This window comes from Lethenteron reissneri, chromosome 1 (assembly GCF_015708825.2).
Source record: "Lethenteron reissneri isolate LAM-NWPU_2019-01 chromosome 1, ASM1570882v1, whole genome shotgun sequence".
Taxonomy (NCBI): Eukaryota; Metazoa; Chordata; class Hyperoartia; order Petromyzontiformes; family Petromyzontidae; genus Lethenteron; species Lethenteron reissneri.
This window is the reverse complement of record NC_083779.1, coordinates 912,997-938,252: the sequence shown is the minus strand read 5'-3', so window position 1 is coordinate 938,252 and position 25,256 is coordinate 912,997. Positions and strand designations below refer to the sequence as shown.

At 54.9% G+C, this 25,256-nt stretch overlaps 1 protein-coding gene across 4 annotated transcripts; it reads right to left on the bottom strand.

Annotated features, from left to right (window-relative positions):
* Positions 1-3,122: 3,122 nt before the first annotated feature.
* On the bottom strand, positions 3,123-23,396 carry LOC133361901 (RNA-binding protein with multiple splicing 2-like). Of its 4 annotated transcripts, none has more exons than XR_009757443.1 (9): positions 23,358-23,396; positions 18,878-19,382; positions 13,224-13,301; positions 12,500-12,538; positions 11,839-11,901; positions 8,535-8,709; positions 7,334-7,512; positions 5,525-5,723; positions 3,123-3,772 (listed from the first exon to the last, which is right to left on the bottom strand). XR_009757443.1 is itself a non-coding variant. In XM_061580969.1 (8 exons), the coding sequence occupies exons 2-8, from the start codon at positions 18,932-18,934 to the stop codon at positions 5,661-5,663; spliced, it is 654 nt and encodes a 217-aa protein (XP_061436953.1). In that variant the 5' UTR covers positions 18,935-19,382; positions 21,768-22,006; the 3' UTR covers positions 5,503-5,660. The 4 variants fall into 4 exon arrangements, 2 of the variants coding, with proteins under 2 accessions (XP_061436953.1, XP_061437011.1); XR_009757439.1 differs by lacking the exon at positions 23,358-23,396 and adding an exon at positions 21,768-22,006; XM_061580969.1 differs by lacking the exons at positions 3,123-3,772; positions 23,358-23,396 and adding an exon at positions 21,768-22,006 and having other exon boundaries at positions 5,503-5,723.
* Between the last annotated feature and the right edge of the window lie 1,860 nt (positions 23,397-25,256).

Below are 25,256 nucleotides of genomic sequence, written 5' to 3'. Positions count from 1 at the left end.
GCGGCATCGCGTGCGCTGCTGGCCGACTTTGCCCGCCTGTGACGCGCAGCCGCAACCTCTTCCGTGATCGCCCTGGGCCACGAACGAATGGCGCCTGGCACCAAATGTGCACAAAGTTAGTGAATACTGGGGTGGGTGAGTGGGTCAGTGTGTGGGTGAGTGGGTGAGTGTGTGGATGAGTGAGTGGGTGAGTGAGTGGGTGGGTCAGTGGGTGGGTACTTTGGTGGGTGAGCTAGTGGATGAGTGAGTGGATGAGTGAGTGGATGAGTGAGTGGGTTAGTCAGTGGGTGGGTACTTGAGTGGGTGAGTGGGTGAGTGAGTGGATGAGTGAGTGGATGAGTGAGTGGATGAGTGAGTGGGTCAGTGTGTGGGTGAGTGGGTGAGTGTGTGGTGAGTGTGTGAGCTAGTGGATGAGTGAGTGGATGAGTGAGTGGGTGGGTCAGTGGGTGGGTACTTGAGTGGGTGAGTGGGTGAGTGAGTGGATGAGTGAGTGGATGAGTGAGTGGATGAGTGAGTGGGTCAGTGTGTGGGTGAGTGGGTGAGTGTGTGGTGAGTGTGTGAGTGAGTGGATGAGTGAGTGGATGAGTGAGTGGGTGGGTCAGTGGGTGGTTACTTGAGTGAGTGGATGAGTGAGTGGGTGGGTGGGTCAGTGGGTGGGTGAGTGGATGAGTGAATGGGTGGGCGAATGGGTGAGTGGGTGGACGGCATCACTCTTGTTGTTCAGGATCTCGATGTCCCAGTGTGGAGGTCGTGCTGCTGCTGCCATTCTGAGAGAGCTTCAGCAGACAAAGACCCCCGTATAGCCTGTAACAGACTGTCGGGGCAAGTGCTGTTAGCGAGCACCTATGAAGACCGGAACGGTACACGAGGGGGTGGGTGGCCAGCACCACGCCCGACCGCCTTTGTACTCATTTCAGGCTGAGTCGACATAGGGGAGGTCCAGGACCGGTCAGATAATCGTCACTGATGTTGACCGTGAGCGGGAATCGAACCCGGGTCGCCAGGTTCAATGCGCAGCGTAGTGCTAACCGCTGCGCCACCGTTCCTCCTCCTCCGTCGAAGGAACGCACACCACAGTGGGTTTACAGAATCAACTCTTTATTCGGACTGGAGGAGGAATCCGATAAGCTACGAAGCTCTTCTTCACAGATGCTCAGTATTTACTGTGTGGTCCATAGTTTGGGTTGCAAGGCCACAGTCACTCTGCTGTGGCCTGTCTTTAATGTATCTCTATGGGTCTCAATGTACTGCATATATATGGGTGTATATGTATCTCTAAGTGTATTCATGTATCTCTGAGTGTCTTTATGGATCTCTATGTATGTTTATACATCTTAGAGTCGATATGGGTCTCTCTGTGAGACTGACTGAGATGACTGGCAGATGCGCCACCTGTGCCAACTTGCTGTGTTTTATCCGCCCGGCGCTCCGCTCGTTGTTGTGAGTGAGCTCCTCTGCCCTCCGCTGTTGTTGCTGGAGGGCGACTGCCCCCAACTGCCCAGCGGCAGCAGCAGCGTCCTTCACGAGCCTCCTCCTCCACAGAGGCCGATCTTGACACCGCTGGTGACACCGCTCATCGGCCAGTCCACTCAGCTCCACGTCAACGCACACACAGCCACGAGGGGGCGCGCCAGGCTCAAATATCCCCACCGCCACGCGACAAAGACAAAGGAGCCGCGTGTAGCCTCAACAGACAGCAGGGGCAAGTGCTGTCAGCACACGACTCCAATTTTATACTCGCGCATAATGCCAGCAGCAGCAATGTCCCGAAGCAGAAGATTAGTGCTGCATACACAAGCAGTCACATTTGCAAATGTGACTGATAATGTAGTTACTACGGCACTGATATGTAGCTACTACGTTACTGATAATGTAATTACTACACCACTGATAATGTAGTCACTGGTAATTTAGCTACGACGTAACTGCCACCACGACACTGTTCAACCATCACCACACTTGCACATCACAACAACACACTCATCAACTCATTCACCCACTCACTCACTCATCAACTCACTCACCCACCGACTCATCCACTCACTCACTCACTCATCAACTCACTCACCCACTCACTCATCCACTCACTCACTCATCAACTCACCCACCCACGCACTCACTCATCCACTCACTCACTCATCCACTCACTCACCCACTCACTCACTCATCAACTCACTCACCCACTCACTCATCCACTCACTCACTCATCAACTCACTCACCCACTCACTCATCAACTCACTCACCCACCCACTCATCAACTCACTCACCCACCCATTCACCCACTCACTCACTCATCCACTCACTCACCCACCCACTCACCCACCCACGCACTCACTCATCCACTCACTCACTCATCCACTCACTCACCCACTCACCACACTGCAGGTCACCTCCACTTATCTCTCTGCTTCTTCCCTCGCCACTGTTCCACTCTGGAGAAATCCCCTCCTCCTACCATCATCATCACCACCATCATCATCACCAACATCATCATCACCACCATCATCACCATCATCACCACCACCATCACCACCACCACCATCATCACCACCACCATCATCATCACCATCATCACCACCATCACCACCATCACCATCATCACCATCATCATTACCATCATCATCACCATAATCACCACCATCATCACTATCATCATCACCATCATCATCACCACCATCATCATCATCACCACCACCATAATCACCGCCGCCATCACCACCATCATCACCGCCATCATCACCATCATCATCACCATCACCACCACCATAATCACCACCATCATCACCATCATCACCACCATCATCACCATAATCACCACCACCATCTATTTTCTCCACAAGCCCTTCCAACAACGACTAACCTCGCTCCATTCACCAACCCGCGTCACAACTCTCATCTACCTACAGCTGTGGTGATCGTGCTGCCTGTTTCTGGCCGTTCGGCGTTGTGCGCGGGGCCTTATTGGGAGCCCTGTGCTCGGACAATTTGTGTTCACAGCGGACACGGCGGACACAGCGGTGGTGAACAAACCCCAACCTTCTACGCAAACACTCACACACCCGCGCGCGCATTGTGCAGCCCTGTGTGTTTAGAGCGTAGTCTGAAATCAAGAGGGGGATTTTAAAGAGTTTATGAATATAGAAGAAGAGGAAAACCCAAAACATTTGGAACCATTCCCATCTCAAAAGCGCATTCCAGGAGGAGAGCGAGGCGACGCGAACTGACAACCAACAACAATAACAATATTAGATATAGTATAACAGACAAGGTAACCTCTCTTAATGTATTAATAATATACACTTACTGTTCACACTGATGGTTGCCAGTCATAGATATGCGTTGGGTTACTGAACATCCTCCGGCTAGGTTCTGTACCACATTACGATCCACCATACCACATCTCTCTGCTTTGTATGTGTGCATGTTGAACTTTTTTCGCACCGTACGTAGCCAACCGTGATAATCAGAGGTGCAGGGGGTGGGGGTAAGGACAACAAACTAAACACACTCGAAGCAAGTTTTCCGGCAGGAACGCATCCTGCGCGTTGAGCGGGGTTTGCCTGCGGTCGACGTAGCAGCGCTGCACAACTCAAAGAACAACACCCCCCCCCAGCTCCACCCCCCCCAGCCCCCCCCCCAGCTCCCCCCACAGCCCCGCCCCCCAGCCCCCATGAGTGAAAGTAGCGAAGTGGTAATGCAGCAGCAGAGGCAATTACACAATCCATGCAAGCGCGGCACGCGTTGAGAGCGACCTCCCGTTGGTGGGTGGCCCTGTAATGGGGGGGGGGGGGGGCGAGAAACGTCGCGGACACCATTAGGGGTCGTCATCACCATCGGCGTCCACCAGCGCTGTCGTCATGGAGAGAGCAGCATCAGAGTCGATCGCGGGCGCGGCGATGATCATTACCCAGTGGGAGTGAATCGTGAGACAATCGTCAACAGAATCGTCACGCTGACACGTCGTCACGTCGCAAATCGAGCTACTGCGTAGGCAGCATGTTGTGGCCGCTGTGGTTCCTAATGCTCTGGGACGAGGTCTCGTTCAGTCGCAGTCCGCCACTGACTACGCACGTGCAGCAGTGGCGTGCGTAGTCAGGTCAGTGGCTGGGAGGCACTGGCTCGTGTCAGAGCCAGATACACACACAGAGGGGGGCGTGTCCTCGCTGAGGGGGCGTGGCCTCACTGATGGGGCGTGACCTCACTGAGGGGCGTGTCCACACTGAGGGGGCGTGGCCTCACTGAGGGGGCGTGGCCTCACTGAGGGGGGGTGGCCTCACTGAGGGGGGCGTATCCTCACTGAGGGGGCGTGTCCACACTGAGGGGGCGTGGCCTCACTGCGGGGGGCGTGTCCTCACTGAGGGGGCGTGTCCACACTGAGGGGGCGTGTCTTCACTGAGGGGGGCGTGGCCTCACTGAGGGGGCGTGTCCACACTGAGGGGGCGTGGCCTCACTGATGGGGCGTGGCCTCACTGAGGGGGCGTGTCCACACTGAGGGGGCGTGGCCTCACTGAGGGGGCGTGGCCTCACTGAGGGGGCGTGTCCTCACTGAGGGGGCGTGGCCTCACTGAGGGGGGCGTGGCCTCACTGAGGGGGCGTGTCCTCACTGAGGGGGCGTGGCCTCACTGATGGGGCGTGGCCTCACTGAGGGGGCGTGTCCACACTGAGGGGGCGTGGCCTCACTGAGGGGGCGTGGCCTCACTGAGGGGGCGTGTCCTCACTGAGGGGGGGGTGGCCTCACTGAGGGGGGCGTATCCTCACTGAGGGGGCGTGTCCACACTGAGGGGGCGTGGCCTCACTGCGGGGGGCGTGTCCTCACTGAGGGGGCGTGTCCACACTGAGGGGGCGTGTCTTCACTGAGGGGGGCGTGGCCTCACTGAGGGGGCGTGTCCACACTGAGGGGGCGTGGCCTCACTGAGGGGGCGTGGCCTCACTGAGGGGGGCGTGTTAGACACGTCCCCCTCAGTGAGGCAGATGTGATAGCTGCCTCCCCTGGTGCTTTTTCGTTGCAGTTTCATGACGAGACCAACGAGCCTAAATATCTTTATACACGCACGTGAAATAAGTTACCTGGAGTATGGAAGGCGAGGATATGAAATGAAGAGGTCTACAAACATTACATTGGTGACATACTGAGATAGTGACAGGCACGCGCTTATTGCCCGCGCTGCTTCCAGTTTCTGAGGGGTTGCGCAATCAGAGGGGAGGCTGAGCGCAGTGCTGCCTCACCTCTCGTCTCCTGTATTTGCAGCGGAGCTCCGCAAATTTGGCGATTTTGACTATGAAAATGCTTGGAATCGTACAGAAATGACATTTATAACAGAGATCAGTAGGAAAAATCTTAATATATATTTTATTTGATTATTCTTTATTTTTTACTTTTCGTAACAGCTATTTACATTGGAGTACGGCAGGTGAGGCTCTGCCTCCCCTGCCTCCCCTGACCGCACGCCCCTGGTACGTGCGTGTGTGTATGCATGTTGAACGTCTTTTGCACCGGTACGTAGTGAACGGTAACCTCCCTACCGTGCGGTAGCGGCGGCGGCGGCGGTGGCGTCGGGGGGTGGTGGTGGTGGTGGTGGCGTCGGGGGGTGGTGCTGGTGGTGGTGGTGGCGATGATCGTTGTGGTGGTGGTGGTGGCGATGATCGTTGTGGGAGTCGCTCAGCAGAACTGCCGAGTCTTCCAGGTTTGCTGCGTCACGTCGATGGGCGGGAACCAGCGCATCTGTGACGTCATGGGAGGTGGAGGGGCGGGGCGGGGAAAATGGCGTCCAGTCACCCCCACGGCCACGCGGCACAAAGCTCGCTTGGCAGAGGCCTGGTTGTTTTTTTGATTGTTTCGAGTAATAAAAAAATGTTGATGACAAGCTAGACTATTTTAAGAAAATGTGTTTTATTTTACCAGGTAAAGGCCCACTGAACTATGTAGCTTTTTTCAGAAGTGACCTGGCTATCACAAATCATAGCCCAAGCAAGTGGCTTATCATCATCATGTTGAAATGTATCGCAGCCAATACTCTGAACGCGTGATGTCAATCCTAAATGTGGAGGGGGAAAACCGAAGGGCCCGGAGAAAAATCCAGCGACCACGGGGAGAGAGACACGCAAACTCCAAATATACAGCAGCAGGCGTCAGGGTCGGGATCGAACCCACTAAATTCTGCATAGCCGGCAAGGTAGTTAACATCTCGCCACACTCACACACTGTAGCTCCTCACACTTCGTCTCTTCCTATCATCATCATCATCATCTCGCAGTTCGCCGAACACGACTGTGAAACTTTTACGCCGCTTTAAAAATGCACGCGGTCGGCCTCCCCCCCCCTCTCTCTGTCTCCATCTCATCCGGGAATGGCTTTTAGTGCGGGCAACGCAGCCTCCAGTATCGCCCCGCTGAGATCGCGCACGCAAAAGACAAAGATCCCCCATGTAGCCTTTAGACTGCTGGGGAAAGTGCTTGCTACTAACGAGGGGGTGTTGTGGCCGGCACCACGCCCCGGTCTGCGCGCTTGACGTGGACCCACGGACGAGGCGCGGGCAGCGAGGGAGTGCAGGAGCGAGAGAGTGGGTGGGTGAGTGGGTGAGCGAGTGGGTGAGTGAGTTGGTGAACGAGCGGGTCAAGGTGTGAGAGAGTTTATGTGAGAGTGGGCGGGTGAGCAAGTGGGTGAATGAGTGAGTGAGTGGGTGAGCGAGTGAGCGGGTGAGTTAGTGAGTGAATGAGTGAGTGAACGCGTGGGAGCGAGTAGGTGAGTCTCTGTGAGAGTGGGTGGGTGAATGAGCCAGTAAGCGAGTGAGTGAGCAAGTGGGTGAGCGGGTGCGTCAATGATTGGGTGAGCATGCAGGCGAGTGGGAGAGTGTGTGAGAGCATCTCTGTAAAAGCGGGTGAGTGAGCGAGCAGGTGACTGAGTGGGTGAGTGAGTCTCTGTGAGAGCGGGTGGGTAAGTGAGTGAGTTAGCGAGTGGGTGAGCGCGCGGGTGAGCGAGCGGGTGCGTGTGTGGGTGAGTGAGCGGGCGAGCGAGCGGGTGAGCGTGTGGGTGAGTGTGTGGGTAAGTGAGCGAGTGGGCGAGCGAGCGGGTGCGTGTGTGGGTGAGTTAGCGAGCGGGTGAGTGTGTGGGCGAGCGAGCGGGTGCGTGTGTGGGTGAGCGTGTGGGTGAGTGAGCGAGCGGGTGAGTGTGTGGGCGAGCGAGCGGGTGAGTGTGTGGGTGAGTGAGCGAGCGGGTGAGTGTGTGGGCGAGCGAGCGGGTGAGTGTGTGGGTGAGTGAGTGAGCGGGTGAGTGTGTGGGCGAGCGAGCGGGTGAGTGTGTGGGCGAGTGGGCGAGCGAGGGTGGCACGGCACCTGCGCGTGCAGCGTGGAGGAGGCCGTGGCGGTGGCCGTGGGGTAGCAGCAGGAGGAGGAGGGGGAGGGGGGGAAGGCGGCGTGGGCCACCGCGGGCCCCACGTCTGCGTACAGTGCCGGGTGGTACGCCGACCACGCGTCCGGACCCGCGGGCAGCAGCGCCGCTCCCGCCAGCTCGTCTGAGCGCACAGTGGCAGCAGCATCAACATCATCAGCAGCAGCATCATTATCATCAGCATCATCTGCATCAGCATCATCAGCAACAGCAGCATCATCAGCAGCACCAGTATCAGTGGAATCATCAGCAGCAGTACAATTATCATCAGTAGCAGCATCATTACCATCAGCACCATCATCAGCATCATCATTATCATCATCAGCATCATCATCATCAGCAGTGGCATCCGCATTATTATCACAACGAGCGGGTGTCTACAAGGAAGCGCGTTGGCACAGGGAGGAGCGCAGCTGGTGCTGTGGTGCATCCGCCATTCATCTCAGTCAGTCAACCCGTAACCACGTGGGTCTGTCCCGTCACCTCCTGGCGGAGAACCTTCGACACATCACGTGACGGCCTCAAGTGCACCTAGCCTGGCACAATTCACAAGCGCCGTGGTGACGTCACCGTCGCTTCGTGGCGCATGGCGCTTGCTGTGCGTGTGGCCGTGTGTCAATGCTCGCCCATGTGCGTGTGAGTGTACCCATCGTACACTCGCAGCACTTGCCCCACAAGTCTGTGTCGAGGGAGTGGTGGGTGCGGTGGTTAGCGCGCTGCCGCTACGGACCCGGCAGAGACCCGCCGAGTTCCATTCCCACTCGCGGCCGCCACCAAACGCCGGTGACGATTATCTGCACCTGCCCTGGGCCTCCGTCTAGGTCGACTCAGCCTCAAAATGAGTTCCATGGTCTGTAGCAAACATCGCTACGGGGAAGACAAAGGCGGCCGGGGCGTGGTGCTGGTGTCTTTGACCGACCCACCCGTGCGCTCGCAGGTCACGTGATGCCACTCACAGGTCACGTGATGCCACTCACAGGTCACGTGACGTCACTCACAGGTCACGTGTGGTCACTCACGGGTCACGTGACGCCACTCACAGGTCACTTGACGCCACTCACAGGTCACGTGGGGTCACTCGCAGGTCACGTGATGGTCACTCACAGGTCACGTGACGCCACTCACAGGTCACGTGACGCCACTCACAGGTCTCGCGCGTGACGAAGTGCGGCGCCAGGGCGAGGTGCGGCCCCCCCCCGCCCCCCCCGCCCCCCCGCCCCCCCGCCCCCCCCCTGCCCCCCCCCCTGCTGCACATCTTCGTGTTGGACCTGGCGAACTCCAACCTCAGGCTCTGGGGGCTCTCGGGGTCAACGCGGATTCCCTGCGGGGGGGCGGGGGGGGCGGGGGGGGGCGAGAAAGGGGAACAGAGGGAGGGGTCACGGCGGCTGGGCGATGCTGACCCCCTCGCCTCCTGCTGCTGCTGCTCTCTGTGTGTATTGGGAGTGTGCGCGTGTCTCTCTCCCCGTGTGTCTCTCTCCGTGTCTCTCTCTCCCCGTGTCTCTCTCTCCCCGTGTGTGTCTCTCTCAGTGTCTCTCTCTCTCCCCGTGTCTCTCTCCCCGTGTCTCTCTCTCCCCGTGTGTGTCTCTCTCTCCGTGTCTCTCTCTCTCCCCGTGTCTCTCTCCCCGTGTCTGTCTCTCCCCGTGTCTCTCTCTCTCCCCGTGTCTCTCTCCCCCTGTCTGTCTCTCCCCGTGTCTCTCTCTCTCCCCGTGTCTCTCTCTCTCCCCGTGTCTCTCTCTCTCCCCGTCTCTCTCTCTCTCTCCGTGTCTCTCTCTCTCCCCGTGTCTCTCTCCCCGTGTCTGTCTCTCCCCGTGTCTCTCTCTCTCCCCGTGTCTCTCTCTCTCCCCGTGTCTCTCTCTCTCTCCCCGTGTCTCTCTCTCTCTCCGTGTCTCTCTCTCTCTCCGTGTCTCTCTCTCTCCCCGTGTCTCTCTCCCCGTGTCTCTCTCTCCCCGGTCCTTCACCTCCTTCGTCTGGCACGGAAGGCACTGGCAGAGGCCGGGGGTCCTCTGTTTGCCAGTGAAGGAGGGAGGCCAGGGCCTAGTGAGCGTCGCCAGCAGGGTGATGGCGTTCAGGGTCCTGGACATAAGGCGCCTGCTGTACGAGCCGGAGGACCAGCCCTGGAAGGTCCTGGCCCTCGGTTTGCTGAGACGGGCCGGAAGGCTTGGGTACGGCCGCGAGCTCTTCCTGACGGACCTGGGGCTGGTAGACCAGTCGCCGCTGCCAAGGTATTATCGCAGCCTGCTAGATGCTTGGCGTAGTCTTGAATGGGAAAGGGCGCCCGCGGACTATGATGCGAACCTTTTTCTGCAGGAGCCGCTTTTCGCTAACGACCTCTTCCAGGGCCTGAAGGAGGAACGCACCCTGGCCGCGCGGTTTGTTGCCGGAGGGGTGAGCAGGGTCAGCGACCTGGTGGACCCTAGCCGGCGAAGGTGGAGACCGGCTATGGAAATCTCAGAAGCGGCCGGGCTGCGCTCCATGCTCGCCGGGACCAAACTGTTGCGGGAAGTCCTGCGGGCGACGAAGAGGCTCGGAGTGGGGCTGGGAGAGTCGGGCGACGGGGAGGGACCCTCCTTCCCCCGGCTGACCTTCTCCTGTGCCGTCCCCTCTGATCGCGAGGACCGGAGAAAATTATTAAAGATGGAGAACAGCAGGAGTGTCTCGCTGGCGGAAGTCAGCAAGAAAAAGCTCTACACCGCCTGCGTAAAGGCACTGCACTTCCGGGACTTGGAGGAGCTGCCAGACACGAAATGGAGGGGATATTTCTCTGAGCTAACGGACGCTACCCCCCAGTGGCGTGATATGTACCGGCCCCCCACTGCCAAAAGATGTGGCGACCTCCAATGGAGAGTAGCGCACTGGACTGTACCGTCGGCGGTGTGGGTCAGCCGAGCCGTGCCGGGAGCTCCGGACACATGCGCATTTTGCGGACTGAGGGAGGACCTGGCCCACCAGTTCCTCAAATGCAAAAGGCTCGCCCCGCTGTTCAGTTTCCTGGCGGAGGTGTTCGGGAGACTGGGCACCCCGTTTTGCGAGAGCGGCTTTGTGTACGGAGTGACCGGGACGGGGGGCGACAAGCGGCACGTCGCGAACTTTGTGTGCGCCCAGGCCAAACTGGCGATCTATATGACCCGGAAGCGGAGGCTGGAAGGCGGCAGCGGTGGCTGTGGAGTGCTGGCGATGGTGCAGGCCCTCATAAAGGCGCGGCTCGAGTTAGAGTTCGCCTATTACGGTCATGCCGAGGGGGAGAGTGACTTTCTGAAGAAATGGGGGTGCGCCAAGGACGCTCTGTGTACAGTTGTGCAGAATGCACTAATCTACACGTTTTGACCCCCCCCCCCCCCCCCCCGTTTTCTTGTCCAGTCGTGCGGGACTGACGCCGCTGTTCGCTTTGTGGTGATTGTCACTGACACTGAACGAATTTAATTTGTCACTGGTTGCAGAAATGGTCGCTTCCGAGTGGCTTACAAGGCACAGCAATATTCCAGCGCAATTTGCGCTGGGGAAATAAAGTTTTCAAAAGTCAAAGTCTCCCCGTGTCTCTCTCTCTCCCCGTGTCTCTCTCTCCCCGTGTCTCTCTCTCCCCATGTCTCTCTCTCCGGGTTTCTCTTCACAGTCAGAATCGACGTCGCCACGCGTGCCGAGGGGTGTTTGGCTGCCGCTATGAATGTCCACGTCACGATGACGGCGCCACTTTGTTGAGCTGCCACTTGTGACAGCCGCGGTCGCTTCTCAGAACTCATCATCTCATGGCTCAGTGGGCCTCACATCTGGTAAGGTAGAACATTCAAGTTGTTGTATTCAGACATATTTGTATATTTTAAAGTGATTTTTGTTTTACCTTTCATAGACTGTGCCCCCCTATCGTGTTTTTGTATCGTTTGTTGTCGTTGTGACGACGTCCTGACCCCCGTGCCCCCTCGACTGTGAATAAAAGAGCTTCATAGCTCATCGGATTCCTCCTCCGCTAATAAATAAATATTCTGATTGTGACTTTTGTCACCGCGTAGGACTTGAGCCATGGACTCCACGAGCTGCCACCGACGCAAATTAATTATTTAATTATCTCCACCCCCCCCCCCCCTCTCTGCCACCAATGCATTCGGTTATTTATTTATTTAATGTCATCTCTCCTTCCAGGAGGACCTCATCAGGGCGACAGGATCCAGGGGCGCCACGCTCAGCGAAGGAGATAGGCCCAGTGGACATTTGTTTTTTGATGAATGTATGGGGGCCCTGATTTAAAAAAAAAGGATTCAATTGTCAGGATACCAGGTGAGGTTCTGAACCAGGTGAGACCCTGAACCAGGTGAGACCCTGAACCAGGTGAGACCCTGAACCAGGTGAGAGACTGAACCAGGTGAGAGTCTGAACCAGGTGAGACCCTGAACCAGGTGAGGTCCAGGTGAGGTTCTGGACCAGGTGAGGGGCATGTGGAGGAGGAGGAGGGGCTCACGCTGAGCGAGTTCTTGGCCGTCTCCGCCTCGGATCGACTGTCGAACATCACGAATCCCACCGGCTGGACGGAGACAAAGACAAAGGTCCCCCGTATAGCCTTGAAACAGAGCATTGGGGCAAGTTGCTGTTCGCGAGTAGCAGCACCGATGAAGGCCGGAACGGCGTGGACGGGACCACGCCCGGCCGCCTTTGTCTCCCCAGGTGCGCGGCGCGTTAACCAAGGCGCGTGTTAGACGTGGCGTGTCGGCGCGTGTTGTGGTCGCAAGTCGAAGTGGAGCCGTCGCTCACTGCGCACATTCGCGAATTCCTCCTGCACAGCATCCGTGCAGCAGCCTGCGCATGGGAGTCGCTTCGAGGAACAGGCGTGGGTGAGGTGCGGTGAGCGGTGAGTGGTGAGTGGTGGGTGGTGAGTGGTGAGTGGTGGGTGGTGGGTGGTGAGTGGTGAGTGGTGAGCGGTGGGCAGTGAGAGGTGGGCGGTGGGTGGTGAGTGGTGGGTGGTGGTTGAGTGGTGAGTGAGTGTTGAGTGGTGAGTGGTGAGTGAGTGGTGAGTGAGTGGTGAGTGAGTGGTGAGTAGTGAGTGAGTGGTGAGTAGTGAGTGAGTGGTGAGTGAGTAGTGAGTGAGTAGTGAGTGAGTGGTGAGTGAGTGGTGAGTGAGTAACCTGTTTGGAGGTGAGTTTAATCAGCGAACCCTCGTAGCCCTGCACACAGCACAGAGGAGGGCAGCCCATCACTCCCCATCACTCCACATCACTCCCCATCACTCCCCATCACTCTGCATCACTCCGCTGCCGGGTACGCGACTGTCCCCTAAGTGCCCAGTCGCGTCCTTCATGAACCGCCTCCTCCTCCCCAGAGGTCACTCACCCACGACTCACTCACCCACTCACTCACCCACTCACCCACAACTCACTCAGCCACTCACCCACTCACAACTCACTCAGCCACTCACTCACCCACTGACCCACGCTTCACTCACCCACTCACCCACGACCCACTCACCCACTGACCCACGACTCACTCACCTACTCACCCACGACTCGCTCATCCACATGAAGTCATCACAGTTTAGGGTCTCACATTGCCAGGAGAGGGGGGAGGGGGCACTAAATACGAAAACAAAATGAAGTTTCAAGTTTTACGTATTTGGTTTAAAAATAAAGGAGATAGCGGTGGGGAAAAGGAGTTTCTAAAACTGTAAAAATCATCTACAGACATTCCTCGATCACTCCTCCAGAAGCTTGACGAAGTTGGGGGCCTCACCAATGTCACGATCCGATCCTGGCTGAGTCACCTGGCTGAGTCACCTGGCTAAGTCACCTGCTGGGTCACCTGCTGGGTCACCTGACGTCGCTTGAGGGAAGGCTCCTTACGAGTGAGGCTCACCTTGAAAGGTCGGAAGAGCAGGTAGAGCTCCCTGGGTTTGATGTCCATGGGCAGGCCGCTCACGAACAAAGTGCGCACCTGAGCGGGAGGGGGATTTGGGGTGGGAGGCGGAGGGAGGAGGAGAGAGGAAGATGCAATCACGTGGCGGATTCGTGAACTCTAATTATGTTTCATCAAAGTTAACAGAAGTCACGGCCTCATCTCAATGTGTCAGCACCCTGCTGAGAAGTGCCGACACTCGCCCCCAGAGGTTGGCGTGGGCAGCCAGGGCGAGTGGAGCGTGCTGTGTCGTACAGCCTCCTCCTGCAGCCGACACGGCACAATAGAATAACGTTGGGTGCCACGGTGGCTCGGAGATGTTGACTACCTCGCCTGGTGCGCAAGAGGTCTCGTGGGTCCGACCCTGACGCCTGCTGCTGTATATTTGGAGTTTGCGTCTCTCTCTCTCTGCACGGTTTTCCCCTCCACATTTAGAAACACGCGTTTAGAGTATTTGGCTGCTGTATATTTCCACGTGATAAGCCAGTTAGTTGACTTATCATTTGTGAAAGAGCTGTACAGCTGGCTCCTTGGTAAACTAAAACAACATAGATAGTTTTAGTTTAAAGGTGCAGCCACCCAGGCCGAGCGGGTGAAAGGGGGGCGGGCAGAGGGCATGGTGAGGCTGGCGGCACCACCACCACCACGCACCACCATCACCACCACCATCACCACCACCATCACTACCACCACGCACCACCACCATCACCACCACGCAGCACGCTGGGCTACGCTCGGTGCGCGTCTTCTACACGAGCAGCACCCCCCGTGCTGTTCACGAGCAGCACCTATGAAGGCCGGCACGGCACACAAGGGGGTGGGTGACCAACACCACGCCCGGTCGCCTTTGTCTCCCCAGTGGAGAAGTTTACACACCGCACCAGATACTCATTTGAGGCTGAGTCGACCTAGGGAAGGCCAAGGACCGGTTTATATAATCGTCACTGGTGTTGATGGCCGTGAGCGGGAATCGAACTCGGGTCGTCCGGTTCGTAGAGAAACGCGCTGACCGCTACACTACCGCTCCCCCCAAACACACACACGCTCACACAAAGTGACGCTCACACACACACACGTGCACACACACAGTGACACACACACAGTGACACACACACACAGTGACACTCACACACATACACACGTACACACACAGTGACACACACACGTACACACACAGTGACACTCACACACATACACACGTACACACAGTGACACACACACGCTCACACACATACATACACACACAGCGACACACACACACACGCTCACACACAGTAACACTCACACACGCTCACACACAGTGACACTCACACACACACGTACACATACAGTGACACTCACACACACACGTACACACACTCGCTGTGAGCACGCAGACACGGGCGCCAGGTGATTAACGCCACAAATGGTGGACGAGTGTTGATGATTGGCACCCCAAACCGCAGGAGCCGAGTCGCGCGGTCGTGAATAATGAATGGAGCCGGCCACCCATGAGCTGGCCAGCCCTCGCCCCCACCTCTACCCACCCACCCACCCCTCCCCTACCCACCCACCCCACCCCTACCGACCCCGACCCACTCAGCTCCACCCCTACCCCACTTTGAGGCCACGTGAAGTGTCGAAGGCTCGCTGCTGGCAGGAGGAAGTCTCGGGACAGACCCAGCAGGTGGCATGGGTTGGTTGACTGAGATCACCTGGAGATGCATCACCGGCTGTACCCCCGACTGTGCCAACTTGCTGTATTTTAGCCGCCAGCGCTCTGCTCTTTGTTGTGAGCGTCGCTCCTCCACCCTCCGTTGTTGCTGGAGGGCGACTGCCTCCAACTCCCCAGTAGCGTCCTTCACGAGCCTCCTCCACAGAGGCCGATCTTGACACCGCTGGTACCGGTCATCGGCAAGTCCACTCAGCTCCACATCCTCCTGTAGCACATCACTCCATCTCTTTTCTAGCCCGTGCCGCGCCCATTTAGCCCCCTCGATCCGGCCAAGTAAAAGCTGTTTGGGCATGCGGTGGCTGGGCATGCGGGCTACATGACCCAGCCAACGCAGCCTTGCCTGCCGGAGGAGCTTACCGATGGGACTTTCTCCGGATCTTTCAAAAATGTGTGAGCTCCTCACACAATCCAGCCTGGTTAAACCCAGGATGGATCGTAGGCAGGCCAGCCTAAATGTTTCTAACTGGCGCAGATGTCACATTAGAGGGGTCCACCTTTCGCAAGCGTAGAAAAGGGAGGGAATGACTGTGGCCGAGAAGACCTGAAGCTTCGTACGGAGCGATAGCAGGTTGCTTCCACACAGCGGTACGCAACCGATGAAAATGTATTGCCGCTCGACTGATTCGGAGTGTCTGATGGTACAAAATACCCAGGCAGGTGCTTAGTTTTGGTGGGCCTGCTGGTATAAGGCCCCACCTCTTAGTGACACGCTGCAGGTTCAGCAGCAGCGCCTCCAACTCCTCCTTTGAGCAGCAATCACCAGATCCACCCCTAGCCACATCCACCTCTATCCACCACCCCCACCCCTATACACCCACCCACCACCCCTACCCACCACCCCCACCCCTATACACCCACCCACCACCCCTACCCACCACCCCCACCCCTATCCACCCACCCACCACCCCTACCCACCACCCAGCCCCCTACCCACCCCTACCCACCACCCCTACCCACCACCCCTACCCACCACCCAGCCCCCTACCCACCCCTACCCCTACCCACCACCCCCACCCCTATCCACCCACCCACCACCCCTACCCACCACCCAGCCCCCTACCCACCCCCACCCACGGCCCCGCCCCCCTCCACCACTCCCCCGCCCCCACGGAGCCCCCCGCAGCTCCCGCGGGAGGGGGGGGGGGTTGGGGATCGTCACCGTTGGGTTTTGTTTGTAGAAGTGAAGATTCAGCCTCGGCTCCAGATTTACTTTGATGGGGGGCAGGGGAGGGGTTGGGGGGGGTGTTGGGGGGGGGGGACGTGGGGGGGCAGTAGAGCTATTGTGGAGGCGGCACGGTGATAATGATGTTGTTGGTTTTGTTTTTAACCCGGCTGAGAGCTCCCAAGAGACCAGGCTTAAAGTCTGAGTGAGTGGGCGGGTGAGTGAGTGAGTGGGTGAGTGAGTTAGTGGGTGGGTGGGTGAGTGAGTGAGTGAGTGGGTGAGTGAGTGGGTGGGTGGGTGAGTGAGTGGGTGGGTGGATGGGTGAGTGAGTGGGTGGGTGAGTGAGTGAGTGAGTGGGTGAGTGAGTGGGTGGGTGGGTGAGTGAGTGGGTGGGTGAGTGAGTGGGTGGGTGAGTGAGTGAGTCGTTGAGTGGGTAAAAAATACAATTGAGCTTCTGTAGAGGCCAGGACTAACGCGCTCAATTTAGAATTCGAATGTTTATTGAGACTTGAGAAATCCGATGAGCTATGAAGCTCTTGGTCTTAGATGTCCAGGAGCGTGAGTTGACCTGGGTCACTCAAACACGTGCAGAGACAAAGATCCCCCGTAAAGCCTCAAACACACTGTGGGGGCAAGTGCTGTTAGCGAGTAGCAGCAGCGCCTATGAACGCCGCTGCCCCACCGCTCCCCACACACAGCGCGCTAACCGCTGCCCCACCGCTCCCCACACACAGCGCGCTAACCGCTGCCCCACCGCTCCCCGAGGGCCACCTCTGCCGTGCTCGCCGCGCCGTGAAATCGGCGCCGACCACGTGGTCCCCCTAAGAGCTTCCCCGTGGGTCCCCGCGGCTTCATGAAACATTCATCACTCGTTCATTACTCATTCATCACTCGTTCGTTAATCCACACTCGACTATTAATGCGTCACTCTCACACACGCGCGTCACCACATCCTTTTGTCTCCGAATTTTCCAGTCTTTTTAAATATGTGAGTGTATGTCTATGTGTTTGTATGTCTATGTACATGTGTGTGTATGTCTATGTATAAGTGTGTATATCTATGTATATGTGTGTGTCTATGTCTGAGTGTGTGTCTATGTAGAGGTGTGTGTGTCTACGTGTGTGTGTCTGTCTATGTGTGTGTGTCTATAACCCGCTTCGGTTTGACAGCAGAGGTCTTACTCAGAATCAGTCGGGCGGCAATATCTTCTCATCGGCTGTGCAATGCTGTGTGGAAGCTACCTGGTCTGTCGCTCCACACGAAGTTTCGGGTCTTCTCGGCCACTGTCATTCCCTCCCTTCTCTATGAAACGTGAACCCCTCTGGTGGAGCATCTGCGCCGGTTAGAAACATTCAGGCCGGCCTGCCTACGATCCATCCTGGGTTTAACCAGGCTGGATTGTGTGAGGAGCTCACAAATCCTTGGAAGATCTGGACAAAGTCCCATCCGTGAACTCCTCCGGCAGGCAAGGCTGCGTTGGCTGGGTCATGTAGCCCGCATGCCCAGTCGCATGCCCAAGCAACTTCTGTTCGGCCGCATAGAGGGGGCTAGACGGGCATGGCACGGGCTAGAGAAGAGATGGAGTGATGTGGTACAGGAGGACGTGGAGCTGAGTGGACTTGCCGATGACTGGTACCAGCGGTGTCAAGATCGGCCTCTGTGGAGGAGGCTCGTGAGGACGAGCGGTGGGGGGAGCGCGCCTGCGATGAGGAGGAGGTGGTGGAGGAGGTAGGCAGATGATGAGGTGGAAGAGGTAGTGGAGGAGGGGGCAGGAGGAGGGGGCAGGAGGGCGTGGTGCTGAACTCTTCACTGACTGGCACGTTCTCTTCACGTGACAACTCTGACGCGTGCGCTGTGTGGGGTGGTGGCGGGTTTGACGACACATTGTTATTTTTTGTTAAAAGGCCTTATTTTGGAAGCTATTCGATAAGAGGAACCTTTTTTGAAGGCAACTGCTTCGTATATCGCGGTATAATGGCTGTGCGCAGACCGGGCAGGGCCCACGTGTATCAAGCGGGTACCGTGTGGTCGTAGGCTCTTCATGATCACGATGATGGCGATGATGATGATCATGTCGAGTGGACAGATTCCCTTCATCCAGCAGTGGCTCGAGCGTGCCTCGTGGTGGTGTCAACCCCTCGAGAGAAGTCCACTGAAGGCGACTTCCGTCAGCAATTAGGAAATGTTTTCCCGCGGAATGCAGGATAATTACATCAAATCGGCGGGTTCCCATGTGTAGTATTTACGTGTATGCGTTTATTTATTGCCGTTACCATCACGGCTTAATATATTTATTTTCGTAAGCGCCGCTTCGTTGCTTCAACCCGAGAGGCTAAGTGGAACTAAATAAATCTCCCTTCTTTGTTGCCAGATAGAAGAGTAAATTTTTTTTATTAAATCTCCCTTCTTTGTCGCCTTCACACCGACCACAGAGCAGCGCGTTCGGGACACGTGCTGTTAGCGAGCACCTATTAAGCGGGGCCGGAGCGTCAAACAAGAACCACTCCCGGCCGCCTTTGTGTGTCTGTCTGTGTGTGGTGGGGCCAAGTGTGGCTGCCGCAACCACTCCGGAGGTATTGTAGTTATTGGCCAGCAGTGGAAGAGTAGGCCAAAAATACCCGCCCAGAGGCTCATCCGCCAGCAGCGACACGAGCCAGGGCACTTGCAGGGGCTGCGCCTCGTTACCCGCTGCCCCCCCGCCCCGCCCCCCCGCCCCCCGCCCTTACCCGGAGTCTCACCTCCTCCTCGAGCTGCGAGGCCGCCGCCGCTTCCACCACCGCGGAGACGACGTTCATGGCGGTGACGATGGCAGTCGTGGTGGTGGTGGTCGTGGTGGTAGTCGTGGTAGTGGTGGTCGTGGTGATCGTGGTGGTGCTGATGGGGTGGTGGTGATGGTGGTGGTAGTGATTGGAGGATGGTGGTGATGGTGGTAATAGGGTGATAGTCGTCTCTATGTGATCACGATGATTGTTTAGTGTCCTGTTGTTTATATGATGGTGGTGGTCATCTTGGTCGGGTTGATGATGGTGGAAATGATGATGGTGGAGATGATGATGGTGGAGATGATGATGGTGGAGATGATGATGGTGGAGATGATGATGGTGGAGATGATGATTTTGGTGTGGATGATAATGGTGATGGTGATTGTCTGTGGTGGTGATGATGGTTGTGATGCCAGCAATGTCTGTGGTGATGATGGTGGTGGTGGTGATGTCGTGTGATGGGTGCCCGGTGATGATGTTTCTGTGACAGAAACGTAAACGCACGTAGCGCGTTAGCACGATCACCAATCACGTAACGATGAACCATTCTGTAATCACTGATCGCAATCATGACATCTCATCTAACGCCACCGCCTCATTGTACGTCACTATCACGCGGTTTTATCACTCGATGAGCTGTTGACTGTCAGCCTACTGTGGACTATGAGCTGACTAACACCGCACATCACAATGATCACATTGACAAGAGCGGCAGCAGTAGTCTCGCATCACTCCTCACGAGCAGTCGCATCAACGCCCCAGGGCGTCTCCTCGTGCTAAAGGAGGTTCTCAGGAGGCCCTTGAGGACACCACGGTGGCGAGGAGATGTTAACTACCTCGCCTGGTCTACAGGAGGTCGTGGGTTCAATCCCGACCCAGACTCCTGCTGTATATTTGGAGTTTGCGTGTCTCTCTCTCTCTCATCATCACGGTGGCTATGAGATGTTAACTACCTCGCCTGGTATACAGGAGGTCGTGGGTTCAATCCCGACCCAGACTCCTGCTGCTGTATATTTGGAGTCTGCATGTCTCTCTCTCACCGTGGTCGCGTGGATCTTTTTTAAATCCTTTATATTAAGTTCGCGTGCTTGCTTGCTTGCTTAGGACCGTGCAAATCTTTCGGTCGTTTTTTAACCCACTTCCCGTGATAATTAATTTTCGTGAAATTGTTTTTCCAAAATTTTACACTGTTTAGGGAAAACTAATTAAATATTGAATTACCAATTGCTTAATACTGGCAGACAATCATCTGACCCATAGATTGCAGCCATCTCAAGCCAGAGGACGAGAGAACTCTAGCCGCCACGCATATAAAGGATTTAGAGTGAAAAACTTTGTTTTTACGGGTTTACTTGTTAAATCTCAGAGTCCTCCGGTTTTCCCCTCCACATTTAGAATCGACCTCACACATTTTAAGTATGCGGCCGCTCTAAGTGTTCACGTGATGATGATGATGAAGCCACTTCGTTGTGCTCTCACCTGCTTCTGAAAAGTAAAGTTACGTAGCCCAGTGGGCCTGACGCCTGGTCCGCTAAAACTAGTTTTATCCTGGTCCGTTAGAACATTCTTAGCTGGTCACACACAAGTCGACAGGTCGACTGATCTCAGTCGCATCAACACCACGGCCAAAGATAAAGACAAAGAACCCTGCCGGATAGCCTCTTACAGAATGTCGGGGCAAGTGCTGTTAGTGAGTAGCAGAACCTACGAAGGCCGGCACCGTGGAACACGAGGGGGTGGGTGGCCAGCCCCACGCACGCCCGGCCGCCTTTGTCTCCCCAGTGGCGATGTTTACTACACATCGCAACAGGTGCTCATTTGGGGCTGAGTTGACCTAGGGGAGGCCCAGGACCGGTTTAGATAATCGTCACCGGTGGTGGTGGCCGTGAGCGGGAATCGAACTCGGCTCTGGCGGGTTCGTAGCGCTCCTCACAAACACACACTCAAATAGACACATACACGCATATACATAGACACGCATATACATAGACACACATATACATATACACACATATACATAGACACACATATACATAGACACACATATACATCGACACACATATACATCGACATACATATACACACACTTATACATAGACACACAAATACATATACATAGACACACATAGACACACACATATACATAGACACACATATACATAGACACACATATACATAGACACACATATACATAGACACACATATACAAAGACATACACACATATACATAGACACACATAGACATACACACATATACATAGACATACATACATACATATTCTTAGGTTTTTTCGGTAAAGTCACGTAGGTAAAACATCAAAATTAATAAAAATAAAATAAAAATCACGACGTTTCGGAGGCATATATACAGGCACACATATACATAGACACACGTATACATAGACATACACACACTCATACTGTATATACAGACACACATATACATAGACACACATACACACACTCATATACACACATATATGTATACATACACACATGCATAGATACACATATACATAGACATACATATACATGGACACATACACACACGCACACATATATACACATATATACATACACATATATATAGACTACGAATAAGTAAACATTTACATCGACATGAAGGACACACAAGACACCCGACTGCTGGGGCAAGTGCTGTTCGCGAGCACCTATGAAGGCCGGCACGGCACACGTGGTCGTATGGACACACACACACATAAATACATCCGCCTACAGACATGCCAGAGAGCAGGGTTCGGGAACCTTTTTGACTGGGAGAGCCATAAAAGCCAAATATTTCTAAATATATTTCATTGAGAGCCATATAGTATTTTTAACGTATAATAAATTAAATATGTCTTACTTTTAATGCGACTTCTGGTGCTGCATGGTTTTGCTGATGGCCTTGTAGTCTGGTTCGTACGTGGTGAGGTTGAGCTTCGTGCAGGCGTGACCCGTGAATTTTATCTTCAAAACTAGTTTCTGTTTACTTTAAAATGACACGGTATTATTAAGCAATATCACAAGTATTTTAAAATCAGTCCAAACTGATTTTTTTTTTCAACTCAAAATTGTCTGGGAGCCATATGCCGTCACTGGAAGAGCCATATATGGCTCGCGAGCCATAGGTTCCCGACCGCTGCCATAGAGTGTCTACATGGGAATCCCTGGTCAGTGGAAGTGCAGACTAACGTGAACATTTGAAGACGACTCAGAGAAAGAACCAATCACACGTCGACTTCAGAGGAGACACAGAGCAGAGTGCATTCCTCCCCTCGAAATGAAGATAACGAAGTTACCACGCCACTGATAACGTAGTTACCACACCACTGATAATGTAGTTACTACACCACTGATAATGTAGTTACTACGTCACTGATAATGTAGTTACTACACCACTGGTAATGTAGTTACTACACCACTGATGATGTAGTTACTACACCACTGATAATGTAGTTACTACGTCACTGATAATGTAGTTACTACACCACTGATAATGTAGTTACTACACCACTGATGATGTAGTTACTACACCACTGATAATGTAGTTACTACACCACTGGTAATGTAGTTACTACACCACTGATAACGTAGTTACCACACCACTGATGATGTAGTCACTACACTACTGATAACGTGATGGTAGTGATGAGTGATGGTGGTGGTGAGTGATGGTAGTGATGAGTGATGGTAGTGATGAGTGATGGTAGTGATGATGATGGTAGTGATGAGTGATGGTAGTGATGATGATGGTAGTGATGAGTGATGGTAGTGATGATGATGGTAGTGATGAGTGATGGTAGTGATGATGATGGTAGTGATGAGTGATGGTAGTGATGATGATGGTAGTGATGAGTGATGGTAGTGATGATGATGGTAGTGATGATGATGGTAGTGATGAGTGATGGTAGTGATGATGATGATGGTAGTGATGATGATGGTAGTGATGAGTGATGGTGGTGATGAGTGATGGCGGTGATGAGTGATGGTGGTGATGAGTGATGGTAGTTATGGTGGTGGTGATGGTGGTGATGATGATGATGGTGGTGATGATGGTAGTGATGGTGATGGTAATGATGAGTGATGGTAATGATGAGTGATGGTAGTGATAAGTGATGGTAGTGATGGTGGTGATGGTGGTGATGATGAGTGATGATGGTGGTGATGGTGGTGATGGTTGTGATGGTGGTGATGATGATGGTGGTGATGATGGTGGTGATGGTAATGATGAGTGATGGTAATGATGAGTGATGGTAATGATGAGTGATGGTAATGATGAGTGATGGTGATGATGGTGGTGATGGTTGTGATGGTGGTGATGATGATGGTGGTGATGATGGTGGTGATGGTAATGATGAGTGATGGTAATGATGAGTGATGGTAATGATGAGTGATGGTAATGATGAGTGATGGTGATGATGGTGGTGATGGTGGTGATGGTGGTGAGACGTACCCCTGTCTGCGTGTGAGCGCGCGGCGCTTCTCGTGCCGAAGTGAGCGGCGGAGACTCCGGGCTCGAGGCGGAGCGCGCGCGTCACGCCCGGGGGGGGCGGGGGGGCACGGGGGGGGCACGGGGGGGGGGCACGGGGGGAGGGGGGAGGAAGGCGGGGGGCACGGGAGGGGCACGGGGGGCGGGTCACGGGGGGGGGGGGTAACCCGCCCATTGATGGTTGAGAGATCTTCAGATGAATCTCCACCCTGCTGCTGTTGTTGTTTCCTCTCCTCCTTTGCACTGCGATCGTGTTTGTGTCGATTGTGCCACTGCTGTTGTTGCTGTTGTCACGTGCTGACCCCCGTACCCCGACTGGGTATCTGTGAGAGGACGACTTAGGGAGAGAGAGAGGACGACTCAAAGAGAGAGAGGACAACTCAGAGACAGAGAGAGGATGACTCAGAGAGAGAGAGAGAGAGGACGACTCAGAGAGAGAGGACGACTCAGATACAGCGAGAGGACGACTCAGAGAGAGGACGACTCAGATAAGAGGACGACTCAGAGAGAGAGGACGACTCAGAGAGAGAGGGGACGACTCATAGAGAGAGGACGACTCAGAGAAAGAGAGGACGACTCATAGAGCGAGAGAGGTCGACTCAGAGAGAGAGAGAAAGGGCGACTCAGAGAGAGAGGGGGCGATTCTCATAGAGAGTGGACGACTCAGAGAGAGAGAGGACGACTCAGAGGGAGAGGGCGATTATCAGGGAGGGAGAGGACGACTCAGAGAGAGAGAGAGAGGGCGACTCAGAGAGAGAGGGGGCGACTCTGAGAGAGAGAGGACGACTCAGAGGCTCCAGGAGGAGGAGCCACAGACGAGGAGCGGGAAGGCAGCAGCAGTCACGTGGTGCTGGTGAGGAGCCGTCGCTACCGACGATTGTCCAAGCTCTGCGGTCCCCTCTCTATGTGAAGACGTTTTCAACAAATGCGTGATACTTCATGCTCGCGTTCGAGATTCGAAGCAACCAGAAAAACAAATCACCTCTTCCAGATGGAACAGATGGAGATTAGTCCACACTATGCTGTAACCGCCTGGCCTCTGGCCTATGTAATTTTTTTTTATATATGATTATTAAATGTTATTATTATAAATGTTCTTATTATTAAATGTTCTTCTTATTAAATGTTATTATTATTAAATGTTATTATTATTAAATGTTATTATTAATATTATGGTACAGAAACTCCACGAACAGAAGTCCTTAACGCTGTGCCCCTGAATTCCGGGCTTACACTTTCATTTAAAATATTTAATTTTTTAATTACATTTTCCACAAAAGGGCTCGAGTGGTTTATTTTTATTTTTTCGTGACTGCATCGTGAGTGGTGGAGGGGGGGGGGGCGAGGGTATAACGCGTGGCTTGTGTCAGACCCCCCCCCCCACTCGCTTGATAAAGAGAGCCAGAATGGGAGAGGCGTTATCAGCTGATTGCTGTTGCCGAATACCACACACACACACGTGTGTGTCCACGTGTGTGTGTCCAAGTGTGTGTGTGCGTGAAGATCTGGACACATTCCCATCAGTGAGCTCCTACGGCAGGCAAGGCTGCATTGGCTGGGTCACGTGGCCCGCATGCCCAGCCACCGCATGCCCAAGCAGCTTCTGTTTGGCCGCATAGAGGGGGCTAAAGGGCACGACACGGGCTGATGCAGTAAGGGAGGACGTGGAGCTGAGTGGACTTGCCGATGACCAGTACCAGCGGTGTCAAGATCGGCCTCTGTGGAGCCTCAACCCACGGCGCCTGCTGGGTCTGTCCCCATGACCTCCTGCCAGCGGCGAGCCTTCGACCCTTCGCGCGATAGCCTCAGAGTGCACCTAGCCTGGCACAGGCTTCCATACTCTTTGGTTCTTTCGGTAAAGTC

Excerpts from the sequence above, each read along its gene's own strand:
- LOC133361901 (XM_061580969.1), bottom strand. The coding sequence starts at position 18,934 with ATGAACGTCGTCTCCGCGGTGGTGGAAGCGGCGGCGGCCTCGCAGCTC. Across the intron at positions 13,302-18,877 it reads CCTCGCAGCTCGAGGAGGAG|GTGCGCACTTTGTTCGTGAG; the intron begins GTGAGACTCCGG and ends CCTCCCGCTCAG. Across the intron at positions 5,724-7,333 it reads CCTCCACGCTGCACGCGCAG|ATGCGCTGGTTCCCGCCCAT; the intron begins GTGCCGTGCCAC and ends ATGACGTCACAG.